A 14,470-nucleotide genomic window follows, 5' to 3' on the forward strand; every position below is an offset into this window, starting at 1 on the left:
GACAGCATTTATTATCATATTTATTAACACAGCTGATAAATTAGAGTCTATTGCATTTAAGTATAAGGCACTGGATCCTTTATTAAAGGGGTTGTATACCCTGCTGCTCTGCACTGCTTAACCCAACTTTTGCCGAACTACAAATACCAGAATAATGTAACATATAATGAAGGTTGAGGCATTCAGCAACGTGTTGTATTCTTAAAGCAAGATTGCAAAAAACAAAAACTTTTCCAACACTTTTACCCAAATTGCCACAGCCAATTGCCACAGTATTAAAATGAAGAAAAAAAAATCCTCCAATGAGAATCTCAGCTGATCTGTGTAAATCTTGCTCCCTGTTCTTTGTTCCAGCAACTGGAGCTGAACGCTTTCAAGGGATGCATCACCTTTAAGTTCATTTTTAGTATGTTATAGAATGGCTTATTCTAATCTAAGCAACTTTTCAATTGGCCTTCATTTTGTCTTTTTTTCTATAGTTTTTGAAGTATAGTTTTTGAATTATTTGCCTTCTTCTGCTGACTCTTTCCAGCTTTCAGATGGGGGTCACTGACTCCATCTAAAAACAAATGCTCTGTAAGGCTACAAATGTATTGTTATTGTTACTTTTTATTATTCATCTTTCTATTCAGGCCTCTCCTATTCATATTCCAGTATCCTATTCAAATCAATGCATGGTTGCTAGGGTAATTTGGACCCTAGCAACCAGAAATTGCAAACTGAAGAGCTGCTGGGAGAACTGTCCTGCAACATTATTTTGCAGAAATCATCCAGCACTACACATAGGAACAATTTAGCATTCAAAACTTTATTTAAATCATAATAGTATGCATCACATACAACAGTTTTATGGTTAACATATTTATCAGTGGAACATACTGTAGGTAACCAGGTGATTTAATGTTGTAAATGCAAATATTTGATGTTGCATCATGATGTGTCTCTCAGAGGTAGAAGTGTAAACTAGGTCCAGTAAGTTGTGGGTCTAGTGGTCATCAGGCTTGGTCTCCTCTGGCATTTCTTCGTGGTTTAAAATAGGCTTAAAGAAAAATTTTATTTAAGTTATATAACTGAAGGTGTTTTTTTTTTGTTTAGTTACTTGTCTCTTGGACAGAAATAGGACAACTGTGTGGCCTAATTACCATGATTTTCATTCCCTGGACTACACCATGTTACCAACCCTCCTGCTACCACCATAAGGACCATGCCAAAGCTTCAAAAGACCAACTCAAACCATTTCCATCATCATAGTGGAAAACTTCTAGAAACATACCAGAGAAGAAATGGGAAGATCTTACATGGAGCTGACCAGGTACGGAAAATCTGTAAGTATGAAACAGTTTTCCCTTTCCCTCAACACCTCCACGTCAGCATTGAGTGGGAAGTAGCAATCTAATACCTCCAAAAGGGGAGGGTGATACATCCAACCACGTTGCAGAAAATGCCAACAAGAATGAAACCTCCACAGGTGAACACAGAAAATAGCAGTAAATGATTAAAAGCCAGACCCCAGGACCCAGACACCAAGCTTATTACCAGGTTTAGTTAAACAGATCATAGCAACAATAGCTTAGTAGAAAACTCCAAGGGTATGAGGAATTGTACTGGAAAGGAGATAAAACCCATTGACCAAAGCCTGTTTGGCCTGACCCTGTTCCTATGATGCCTTATTGACAGACCTAATGCTTTGTCAAGGCTGAAAAGAAAAACATTGCTTGTGATCAGAGAAGGTCCACAAGACACTGGAATGGAAATGTGTTGGTCCTAGAAAGCTTAGGGACAGTTCTTTTGATAGCAACAATTGGGAGTGGATAATACAGCCATGCACCAATCACTTAAAGCTTTAGGTTGGGCATGTGACAGAGGGCAGAGAGGCCTTGCACAGTGTCGGACTGGCCCACTGGGTCACCAGGAAAACTCCCGATGGGCCCAGGTGTCAGTGGGCATCTTGCTTCTAACCATTTAGCATATTTCATGATCCTTACCTATTCCTTTATGGGGAAATGCTTAATAATGGAAAAATATAATAAGTAGATATAAAAGACTAGAAGAATAAAGAGGTTGAGAGAGGAGAGGAGGCATAATAGTTTGGAAAGTGGGCCCACTGTCTAAGGTTTTCCGGTGGGCCTACGGTCTAAGGGGCAAATTCACTAACCTGCGAAAATTTGCCAGCGATGGCTTCGTGCATATCGCAACACTTTGCCAGGCGTAAATTCGCCTGGACAACGCTAATTCACGAAGATCCAAAGTTGCGCACAGGGTACCGAACGCTGGCGAAATTATGCTCAGCAGTTCGAAATTCAATGGACGTATATTCTGCAGCAAATACATTGCACTACACAAGGCCAGGGAACCTTAATAAAATTATATAAAGTTGATATAATGCCCTACACATTTGCCCACAGTTTAGTTTAGGTGCCCTCTTTCGCCAGACCGAAAATTCGGCTGGCGGTACAGTGCGAAGTTGCACCAGAGTCTATCTCCTTGGTGAAATTACGCTAGCGAATTTACGCCAGCTACCATTAGTAAATCGGCGAAGTGCCGAAATGATGTCACGCTGGTGAATTTTCGCCATCGTTAGCCACTTCGCCCTTTAGTAAATGTGCCCCTAAGTTTTTCTGGCGGGCCCACTGTCTTAGGTTTTCTGGTGGGCCCCTGGCATCCCAGTCCAACACTGGCCTTGCACATGCCCCCCCCATAGTGTATTTAATGCTGAACTGCCTAAAACTTGTCAATAACACAGTATATGTTGTATTTCAAAGTAAAACAGACTCTTGTGCTTATATACCTTTGAGCACTTAAAGAATAAGTTGCCTTAACACATTTCCGTGATTTTACATTTTCCCGGATTTTATACTATTTTTCCCTGGTCCCCCAAAAAACAAAAATGTGGGCTCTACTGCATTTTACCTTGCAGCTTATTTGTGGCCTTGTTCAGTAAGAGCAAGTGGATGTTGACCACAGTTTAGCTAAAACATTGTAACATTGAATACATTTAAATACAGAAGGAAACAGAGTTTTCTCACCTTTTTCTCATCTTTTCCAGGGACATTACGTAGCAGAATGAGGAGAGGGGCATAAGTAATAAGTAACACACATAATATGACCATTACCCAGGTGAATCCGATGGCACTTGCAATGGCTCCACCAAATAATGGACCTAAAGAGTCAAACAAAAACAAACAGGCAAGTTAACTGGATCTTCAATAAAATGTAATACTCAATATATAGGGGGGTTATTTATTAAAGGTCGAGTTGTGTTTTTGCTGAAAAAAACTGAATTTTTCAAGGGTAGTTTCAGTAAAACCTCTAATTTTTCAGAATAAAAAAAAATTTTCAAGTTTTGAATTTATTCGAAGTAGAAAAAATCTCACAAACTAGATTTTATTGGCTTGGCTTCCTTGTATACTTTCTCTTTACAGAAAGTCCATCTCACATAGACATTTTATCAATATGATCCGAATTTTTAAAAACGTCCTTTTATACTGTAATAATAAAATATTACCTAGAACTTGAACCCAACTAAGATATAATTAATCCTTATTGGAGGCTAAACCAGTCTGCTGGGTTAATATAATGTTTACATGGTTTTCTAGTAGACTTAAGGTATCAAGGTCCGAATTATGGAAAGATCTATTATCCGGAAAACCCTAGGACCCGAGCATTCTGAATAACATCTCCCATACCTGTAGTACGTTATCTCAAATGCATTTTTGGGCATTGTGTATACTCCTGCATTCATAAATAAACACCGATAGTTTTTTCTTTAGATGATGAAGTGATTATTACAATCAGATGTTTGCTTTAACACATGATGCTATGGATGATTCCTCACCTATAGAAAATCCAAGACACAAAACTGAATCCAATATGGCGTATATCCCACCATAGACTGATGTGTGACGCAGATCAATGAGAAACGCCATCATTGGTACTACTGATGCCCCCACTAAGGAAATGCCAATGCCAAGTACAATGGAAGGTCCAATGAGTCCAAAGATATTTTTAGCTAAAGGAAACTAAGACAAAAAAGAAAGGTTAGCATTTATACATAGTACATACTTTAAGTAGGCATTTGGATTAAATGGATGATGAAGTCCTGCAATGTTACTACGTTTAAGCGGGTCAATATAACACTTTTTTCCATTATGATGAATGTTGTGGGGCATGTTGTCATGTGTTTATTCCAGCAGAGTTATGTAATATCAAAACAAAATCTGCCCCATCTGTATATACTTTAGAGCAGTGCTCCCAAATTGTGTGGCAGCCATCCCAAGGGGGACCCAGATCAATGGCAAGGGAACTGCTCAGACTAAAGGGGGTGAGATTTGGTGATAATGCCAGTTTGCTCTCCTAGCTTTACCTGAAGGGCCAGGTGAAATGTCAGTTAATTAAGACTTTTAATGAACATTCATTTGATGTCGCATATACTGTATTATCGGAACTTGGCTGAGACATCAGTGGTTTCTTTTCTCTGTAACCTTCTTATGAGGTATGGGGGAAGTGACCAAAGGTTGTACCTCCAACGGGACTTGAACTCAAAAAGTCTGACAACCACTTCTATAAGGAAGGGAATCACAAAAGGGTTGGTAAATACACAGTTCCTAAAGTGTTGGTCGCCAAATTGTAGAAAATATCGTAAGCATGCAAATGGAGAAGTATTAGAAGAAGAGTTATAGAAGGTATCCTATAGTTTTATGGATTCTTCATAATGCCACCAAATTGTTAAAAAAAACTGTTATTTTCTCTATTAACGTATCAACATTTTTGTTGGTGTGAAAAAATGTCTATAAAAATGTTGTGGGTATGACTAGTTCTCAGAAAGGTTGCACATAAATAATCACTTTTTAACAACATTTTTTAAAAAAAATTGTCTATAGAGAAGTGGAAAATCATGGATCCCCAACCTGAGCTACATTCAAATGTGAAAAGAGTTGTGGAGCAACACAATCATTAAAAAAGTTCCTGGGGACGCCAAATAAGGGCACCTATGTGGACTGGCAGCCTACAGGAGGTTCTGTTTGGCAGTTCACCTGGTTTTTATACAACTAAAACTTGCCTCCAAGCCTGGAATTGAAAAATAAGCACCTGCTTTGAGGCCACTGGGAGCAACATCCAAGGGGTTGGTGAGTAACATATTGTTAACGAGCCACTGGTTGTGCATCATTGATATATATTATTGCCATGGTGTCCTGACATTTTATAAAGATTTTGCTAATGCTGGCATTTTTTGTTTGCTTAGAAGAAAAAAACCCAAAGTTCTTATTGTTAATTTTAGCTATAAAATGAGAAAAACTCATTATATTACTGAAATGCACATGTAACACTTCAGCTCATAGAAATAAGAAACTTTCTAAATATAATAAATTCTAAATTCTTTATCAATACCAAAATATTCAAGTTACTCTTAACTAACCCCCCTCTGGGGGAAATTTACTAAAGGGCGAAGTGGCTAACGCTGGTGAAAATTCACCAGCGTGACGTCATTTCAGCACTTTGACGATTTACTAACGGTAGCTGGCGTAAATTCGCTGGCGTCATTTCGGCAAGGAGATAGACTCTGGCGCAACTTCGCACTCTAACGCCAGGCGAATTTTCAGTCTGGCGTTACTATGCAAATTCACTACGTTTTTGATTTCACTGACTGTTACCTCTATCGTCCTTCACCACCATTTTTTCCTATTTAAAGGGTGATAGACTGAAAAAGATCGTAATTTTTTTTTGGGGTACCCTCTTTCTCCCCATAATTTCGCCAGCATTTGGTACCCTGTGCGCAACTTCGGATCTTCGTGAATTAGCGTTGTCCAGGCGAATTTACACCTGGCGAAGTGTTGCGATGTGGGTGAAGCCAGCGCTGACAAATTTTCCCCAGTTAGTGAATTTGCCCCTCTATCTATATCCAGCTTTGTGTCATACACCAATGAATTTAACCTGTCTATCTAAATATGACTCTGACTGCTGAATAGGGAAAGATTAAACAGACTGAATATTTTGTAATTATCGTTCCAGATAATAGTCTAATAAACAACAGGCCATAGGGAGCACAAGACAATTACATTCCTCAGCACAGAACACACACAATAATGAGCACCAATACTCACACATATAACCCCGATCCCTTGAAAAATAAGTCCAAGCATAAGGCAAAGCCACCTGGGGTGTGAAAAAAGAAGGTCACTTATAGAGTCTTTAATTTCCACCAACCCTTATATTTGCACTCTTCCTTCACAGAAGCCCACTCTTAAGCTCCCCATAGACGCGACAATTCTTCTTGCTGAACGACCGTTTTAGGGAAGCCTGACCAATCGTTCGAAATTATCGTGCGGTTAGTGGGATTCGAACGATCGTACATCTTACGATTTTTCGGCCGACATCTGTCAGGAAATTGATTGGCCAGGTCAAAAAATCTTTGTCGGTCCCAGTGCAATCTATCTATGTTTGCAGGGCAAAGCAGGCAGCTCCCCTTTGTTTTCCTGGCAAATTGGTCTTTTTAGTTGATGGTAAATTCGTACGATCGTACGATCGTTCTGAGAAGATCGTGGTCTCACAATCAGGATCTGATCTTGTAAAAATCTCAACATCTATGGCCAGCTTTAATGTTTTGATTTTCACTCACCTCCCCCATTTTAAAGACAGAATCGCAAATCCATTGAGGGTCAAAATGCAGGTGAGCATAGCTGGAACAAATGCCAGACCTAAAGAGTGAATTTGTATGGAAACAAATGGGAAATTAAAAATGTAAAGTAACACATAATCTGTTTCATAACCTAGCACTATAGAGCTTAAAAAGGGCAAGTAAGTGTAATTTATTGCATCAAGATTTATGGAGTAGATAGTATTGAACCATACATTTTGCAAGAAGTCATACCTATGCTTTTCCTCTTCAACAGACAACACTGACTGTATTCAGGGTCAGAGTGGGGCACCGGGCCACCGGGAAAAAACCTGGTAGGCCCTGATGACCGAGAATCCAGACCCGATCCTGCACTCCCTCGTCGCTCCCCCGATCCAAACCTGATCCAGCATTCCCCCATCACTGCCTCGCTACCCTCCCTCCCCGATCCAGACCCGATCCTGCATACCCCTTGTCACCCCCTCACTGCCCTCCCTCTCCCGATCTTGCATTCCCCAGTTACTGCCTCGCTACCCTCCCTCCCCTGATCCAGACCTGATCCTGCACTCCCCCATTGCTCCTCCGATCCAGACCTGATCCTGCATTCCCCGCTGTCACCCCCTCACTGCCCTCACTTTCCCGATCTTGCATTCCCCCGTCACTGCCTTGCTACCCTCCCTTTCCTGATCCAGACCTGATCCTACACTCCCCAGTCAAAGAAGTGCAGGGTTGGGTCTTACTGCAAAGGCAGTAAGCTAATACTGTACATTGTTTGCTTACTATAGATTTTGTGATTGGGATACCAAATACAGTGTGTAATAATGCCACTCCACAAATGTATACCTTTAATCCATTTTATAACACCCAGTTACAGTTTTTAAAAAACTACATGACTTGTGATGATGAACACTGGCTAACATTTCAATATGGCAGTATCATTATTGTGGGCAACAACTCCTGCCTCTCCCCCCTTCCTTCAGTGGGGACTATTAAACAATACAAGGTTTGTGCTTCAGTACAAGTACATCTAGATATATAGGGATTCTATATGGAATAGAAATGGTCTTTTACACCCCTGGTAGGAGTTGAATGTGAATGAGCATCAAACCTGCCTATTATACCAGGGTTCCCACTTTTGCCAGTGGTTAAATCTGGGCAAATTGGGGAACTGATTAAGTCAACAGCGGGCAGTGACATTGGGGGTGAAAGGCATAAAGTCAGGGGGTAGGGGGTAAGGTTACTGCATCACTTAGACACAATTGGGTGGATTTCTGTTTTGTTTTCACAATGTTGGATGGGTGAAAACCCCAGATTATCATCACGTGGAGGAAATTAATAGACAATAGAAGAGGTGCCAATTGGAATGTCAGATGTTCTTAAAACAATGTTCTCCTTTAAAGGTATAACTTTGGTGAGTGATCTTATTAGATAATGTACTTGATCCGATTTTAAGAGTAAATACCTAGTGTGGTAGAGTGACCAGGAAAAGGTGGAAAAGGATCACTCTAGCCTTTAATTTCTCCCCAGGTACTGAGATAGGCTCCAGGAAGGGAGTTATAAGACTTTAGTAGTCAGGGACTGCATTCCGCAGATCCAGTCCAGAGATTGGAGTTCACCTTCCACAGGAAAGCTGTACTGTGGAAAGGGTAATTAAACTTAATTGGAAGTTTAGAGTGTGTCTCTCAGCAGGACACAGCAGGTAGGAGACCTGGCTGTGTTAGGAACTCCCAGAGGAGCTGGGAGTGCCGCCTGATACTGCACGAAGCAGAGGGAACCTGTGACCTTGACAAAGTTGTGCCAGGAGGCTGAACACTACCAGGAAGGAGTCCTATGAGTACAGGGGTGAGCCACAACATTGTTTTGTTTGCTGGTAGTCCACAAGGGGCCCAGCCTAGTCAGGGACTGCTCCAAAGTTGGAAGGTAGTGCCCAGTGGGCTAGGTTTTCTTTTATGATTTGTTTGTATGATACAATGGTCACCCCTGTGTCTGTGGACAATTCACTGTGTTTGTTTAAAGTGGGAAAATAAACTGCTGTTTTCCTCGAAGAAGCCTGTGTGTCCCTGTCTTTCTGCTCCTTTGACCCATGCTGCCTGCCCACCATTGACTAATCCCCCAAAAGTTACGTGTTCAAGCCGCCAGCTTGTCACACTAGTTACCAATCTGAAATTCTTCAAGCTTAAAATACTAGGGTTTGCAATCAGGACCTATGGAATTACACTCAACTAAATTATTATTTGTATTTGCAGCCTATGAATACAATCTTTAAAAAGTCCAAATTATTATTTGTATTTGCAGCCTATGAATACAATCTTTAAATAGTAAAAAATAAATAAGCTAGAAAAATATTTTAATTATTTAGTAGAATATGTTTTTTAAATAAGTATGATTGTCCGCAACTCACCAAGCTGATAGCTGGGGGCACACATGTGTTCCAACATCCTTAAAGGCACAGTTGTTTGCAGTAAGCTAAAACTTAATTTAGTGAGGAAGTCTCCCGCTAAAGACAAAAACAAAGTACATCTTACATAGGCTCATGGCACAGATTAAAGCTGTTTTACAACTCGTCTTTTTTATACAGACTACAATAAACTGGAATCAAAGGACTGTATAATTAAGAAGGATAGGTATGGGATCCGTTATCCAGAAACAAACAGAAGACAAAAAAATGTGGTTAAAATCAAATGGGTGAAAGAGAGGGAGGAATTTCCAGGCGGGCGCTTTGTGGCAAGAAATTTGATCAAGGGACTTATGGGATTTACCCCTGCTGATGTGTTTGCCCTGCTAAGTGTCACTGACACTGAGTTTGATCTAAGTTACAAACTGCCACAGGGGCTGGAGGAATTCTGGAGATTGTACCATCTGCAGAAGGGGATAAAGGAGTGGGAGGGTTTCAGAGTAACACCCGTCTCTAAGCCACAAACTCAGAATGTCACCATAATCATGAAAAGTGAGTCTGTGCACCCAGAAGACATTGTCATGTGGCTAAAGCGGCAGTGCACTGTATTGTCTCCCCTAGTCAAGATATATGATGAGGAGGATTTCTGTGTGGGGGGGTACAAGGTCCAGGTAAAACTGAATTCCCAGGGGTATGTTCAGCAGCACTTGCCAAATTCATTCTTTATTGGTAAGAGCAAGGCTGTGTGCTACTATGTTGGGCAGCCTAAGCTGTGCTAAATGTGGCTCAAAATCCCATTTTGCAGGGAAATGTACTGTACAAAAGTGTGCTTTCTGTTGGGAGATTGGGCATCACAGCAAAGAGTGTGTGAATAAGATCAGATGCAATCTGTGCTTAAGAACAGGAGAACCCGCTTTGTTGCCATTGAATATCTGAGCAATACAGAGGCAGACATTATTTTCCTACAGGAGACCAGACTTTCATCCCTACAGGAGATCAGGGAAGCAAAGAGAGATTGGAGGGAGGGACTTTCCTTTTGGTCCATAGCCTGTGAGCCAGCGGGGGGAGTAGCCATTCTTCTTAAGGGCAGTAAGCACTTTGTGGTGAAGAAGGTGGTGGACATACAGGTGGGCAGGTGTATGATGCTTGATATTCAGCATGAAGGGAAACTCCTCCGGCTAATTAACATCTACATCTGGGCCTCAGTCTATTTCTGAGAGGAGGACTTAATTGACTGATGTCAAGCGGTTTCTATACACTTCTGTCCCAATAAGTTTTGCTGGGGATTTTAACCAGGTCTTAACTGCTGAGGACAGAACTGGGAGGCTGAATAAATATGAGAGCTTGTTTTTTAAGACTCTGATAGAAGATGCAGAGCTGCAGGACTTGACCATTATAAATGGGAGAAAAGGAAAACTCACATATAGATGTGGGGAGCGCAGCAGCAGAATTGATATGGTTTTTATCAAAAAGAACGAAAGTTTTTCTAATTTTAAGGAAATAGGGGTTGAATTTTCAGACCATTTAGCTTTATTTTTTCATTATGGTCTGTTAGGTAGGATGGGTTTTGGCAAAGGGCTTTGGACTTTGGGGAAGGAGCTGCTAGAGGAGGAGAGTGTTAGAATGACTTTTAAGAATCTTTTACAGAATGAAGTATCTAAGAGAGTTTTTCGATTGTGTTTCAGATTGGTGGGAATTAGCTAAGGATACTTTCCGGACTTCTTTCCGAACTGTCTCTTTTAAAAAAGGGAGGGCTAAAGAGAAAGAGAGCTGGTCTCTAAGAAGGAAACTTGAGATCTGTATTTCGAACGGGGAGGGGGGAGAAAAAGTTAACTGGCTTGTTGAGGCAGTGTCAGTACAATCGGCTTAAGTCCCTGGTTCTGGCGAGGGACTACGGGAACTCAAATTCCCCGGACCCTTACCAGAACTGTAAGGAGACGTTTAAAAAGAAGCGTGATGAGGGCCTTTACAACCTTCAGGGTGAATTAGAAGTTTCTAGGGAGGGTATCCTGGAGGTTGTGAGGTCTTACTACACTGACCTTTACAAAGAAAGGGCTTTGGATAAAGGTAAGATTCAAGCTTTCCTGGAGGCAACCCTAGTTTCAAACACTGACAATTTGGACTTTTCCCCTTTGGTGTCAGAGATAACAGAGGAGGAAGTACTGCAGGCAATTGAAAAACAGCAGAAAAGGAGGGCCCCTGGGCCAGATGTTTTCACTGCTGAGTTTTAAAGCACGTTTAAAGAAGAGTTGGTTCCACTTCTTACTGACCAGGGGATGCCTTCCTATATCTATGCAGTCCTCCTCTCTGGTTCTGATATCAAAGGGGAAAGATTCAAGGCACGTTGAGAATTGGAGGCCAATTGCCCTTCTCAATTGTGATAGGAAGATTCTGGCTAGGATTCTCTCACAAAGGTTGGGTGTGGTGGCTGGGTCTCTTCTTTCTAATTCTCAGTTCTGTTCACTGGGGGAAGGGACATTTTTGGTGCTGTTCTTTCTCTCAGGGAAGCACTGGAGAGGTGCAAGGCTTGGCAATGGGGCAACTACTTTCTCTCTTTAGACCAAGTAAAAGCCTTTGATAAAGTCAATCATGAATATCTATGGGCTGCTTTGCAAAGATACTGCATTCCGGATGAATTCATTAGATGGCTAAGGGTTTTGTACAGTGGGGCAAGTAGCCTCCCATTGATTAATGGTTGGAAAGGTGAGGACTTTTTGGTGAGAGCTGGCGTGAGACAGGGATGTCCTCTGAGTCCACTACTGTATGTTTTCTCATTAGATCCATTCTTGAGGAGACTACAGGATTGTGGGCTTGAGGGGGTTCCATTTCCATCGGATCGATCCTTTAAGTCCATAGCCTATGCGGACGATGTCACTCTAGTAATATCAAAACCTGAGGAGGAGAGAGGTTTTGGAGTGCATCGAAAGTTACTCTGAGGCCTCAGGGTCTCAGATCAACCAAGAAAAATCAGAGGCTTTTTGGACTCTAGAGGGGGAACCAAGCTTCAGGCTTGACTAATTCCCAGTGGCCCCAGGTTTAGTTAGAATTTTAGAGATTAAATTTGGGAAGGGAGATCTTGCTAAGGAAAATTGGTAACACAAACTGAATGCAGGTCTGGCAAAGGTTCAGTGGTGTCAATCCTGGAAGCTGACCTATAGAGAAAGGATTCACATTATTAAGACTTTCCTGGTTCCGCTGTTTCTCTTTGTTTCTTACATCTTCTTGTTACCAGAATCTCTCTATGCCCGGATCCAGAGCCTGTTCTTCCAAATGCTTTGGGGGAATAGGCTCAACCTGGTAAAAAGGGGGATCACGTTCCTGCAGAAGAAAAGGGGAGGGGTTGGACATGCCATGTCCCGTGGCTTTCTTCTGCACCATCTTTCTGAAGTTTAACTTTGGTGGGGTGGTGCGGGGGAGAGAGTCTCTGTGGGAAATCAGTGTTAGAGACTGTCCATCGCCTTTTATTAGAGATTGGTTACTCGGTGGCAGAGTGAAAGCGGTCCGGATAAGAGGAGGCTTTTTACCCACATATCTGAGGCAGACTGTAAAGAAGATCCTGAAGAAGTGGAACATCAGTGCAGAGGATTTAAGATCAGTCCATAGGAAAGTCATTTATTGGAGAGTTTTAGATCTGTATTTTGTTTCTCCAATAAGTGTTGCAGATTGTCCTGGGGAGGTGATGGAGGAGAGTCTCCATTTTCTTACTAATAAGAGATTGTCAAGAAAGTTTTGGGACATCACATGGTTATCTCTGCAGGGCAGACTATTTGTCAGAGGCAATCTGAAATATTTAAATGTGGTTGACAGGGAGTGTCCATGGGGTTGTGGGGTGGAAGAGACACAGCAGCATTTCCTACTGGAACGTCCAGTTTCCTTCTCTCTAAGAGACAGTGTGGCAAGAGCTTTAGCTCTAAATATGTTCAGAGATTTGGACTTTGCTGAACTTTCATATGGTGTCATTAAGAACGATAAAGCAGGAAACATAAACAGACTCACACTGTATATAATTCTGGCAGTTATGAGGTATCACTTATGGCAAATGAGGTGCAGAATGACCCTGAGTCAGTTGCAGCTGTCAATTGAAAATGTCACCATTGCTATTTGTCGAGATATTGTTATTATTAAAACGAAGGAGACTGAGATTTTTGATATGTGCAAAGATTTGTGGGAAGGTTTTCATTTGTCTTTTTCAAATGTTTGATTTGTAAGTAATGTAATATTTTTCTTTGTTCTAATCTGATTTGTTTTTGTAATTTTGATTATTTTAAATAAAATTCCCTAACACAAGATAACAGCTGCCTGGTAGATCTAAGAACAACACGCAATAGTAAAAACCCATGTCCCACTGAGACACATTCAGTTACATTGAGAAGGAAAAACAGCAGCCTGCCAGAAAGCATTTCTCTCCTAAAGTGCAAGCACAAGTCACATGACCGGGGGCAGCTGGGAAATTGACAAAATGTCTAGCCCCATGTCAGACTTCAAAATTGAATATAAAAAAATCTGTTTGCTCTTTTGAGAAATGGATTTCAGTGCAGAATTCTGCTGGAGTAGCACTATTAACTGATGTGTTTTGAAAAAAACATGTTTTCCAATGACAGGATCCCCTTTTTCTCTGTAATAATAAAACAGTAGCTTGTACTTGATCCCAACTGGAAACAAAACCAGCCTATTGGGTTTATTTAATGTTTGTATGATTTTCTGTAGACTTAAGGTATGAAGATCCAAATTACAGAAAGATCTATTATTGAGAAAACTTATGGTGCCCAGCGTTCTGGATAACACGTCCCATACCTGTATTATAGCAACGTTTTCATTTATGGGTTCATGGTATATTTTTAATGTGTATTAAGGCTTCAGTTCTTTCCACTTTTCCAAGTGTCTTTCCTTTGGAACTCCTTTCCCCTTATGCACCCTGAAAACCAATTTATTGTGCAAGAAGTCCATATTTGGTTACCTACGCCCCATGAGAAGGATGTTTCCCTAACTGGAGGATCTTGTGACAAGCTCCTGTCCATAGGTTATATAAAGGGTTGCCACCTTTGCCAAAAAAAATTCCGACTGGTGGGGGCGGGTACAAAAAGGGGGCATGGCATGACGTCAAAGGGGCGTGGCGTGACATCAAAGGGGCGGGCCACAGCGCGGCCAAGACAAGAACCGAAGGACAAGGTAAGTTTACAGGGGATTGGGGGCTGGCCGAGGGGGTCTTTTTAGGGGTATTATATATTTACCGGCAGCTACATTGCCGGTAAATTTGTAATACCGGCCCCGGCCTTGGCAGGTGTTTTACCGGCTAGGCCGGTAAAATACTGTACGGGTGGCAACCCTAGTTATATAGGGGGCACATGGCTTTTCCTTTTTGGTTTCCACACTGGGAGCCTGGACTGTAAGGCCCCAGTATCAAACTGAGGAGCTATACAAGAGCAGAAACCTTAGAACATGGACTTCATAAATTTGGTAAA

General features: G+C 41.4%; 1 protein-coding gene across 1 annotated transcript in view; it reads right to left on the reverse strand.

The window, feature by feature from the left end:
* Positions 1-787: 787 nt before the first annotated feature.
* Positions 788-14,470, reverse strand: part of LOC108710329 (synaptic vesicular amine transporter) — a 40,912-nt gene continuing 27,229 nt past the window's right edge. Inside the window, exons 10-15 of the mRNA XM_041587009.1 lie at positions 9,015-9,110; positions 6,617-6,695; positions 6,102-6,153; positions 3,836-4,019; positions 3,027-3,160; positions 788-1,039 (exon numbers count right to left, since the gene is read on the reverse strand). Coding sequence (XP_041442943.1) covers positions 986-1,039; positions 3,027-3,160; positions 3,836-4,019; positions 6,102-6,153; positions 6,617-6,695; positions 9,015-9,110 — 599 coding nt within the window. The 3' untranslated portion in view covers positions 788-985. The remainder of the gene's footprint in view (positions 1,040-3,026; positions 3,161-3,835; positions 4,020-6,101; positions 6,154-6,616; positions 6,696-9,014; positions 9,111-14,470) is intronic.

The sequence above is a fragment of the Xenopus laevis genome, chromosome 3L (genome assembly GCF_017654675.1).
Source record: "Xenopus laevis strain J_2021 chromosome 3L, Xenopus_laevis_v10.1, whole genome shotgun sequence".
In the NCBI taxonomy this organism is placed as follows: Eukaryota; Metazoa; Chordata; class Amphibia; order Anura; family Pipidae; genus Xenopus; species Xenopus laevis.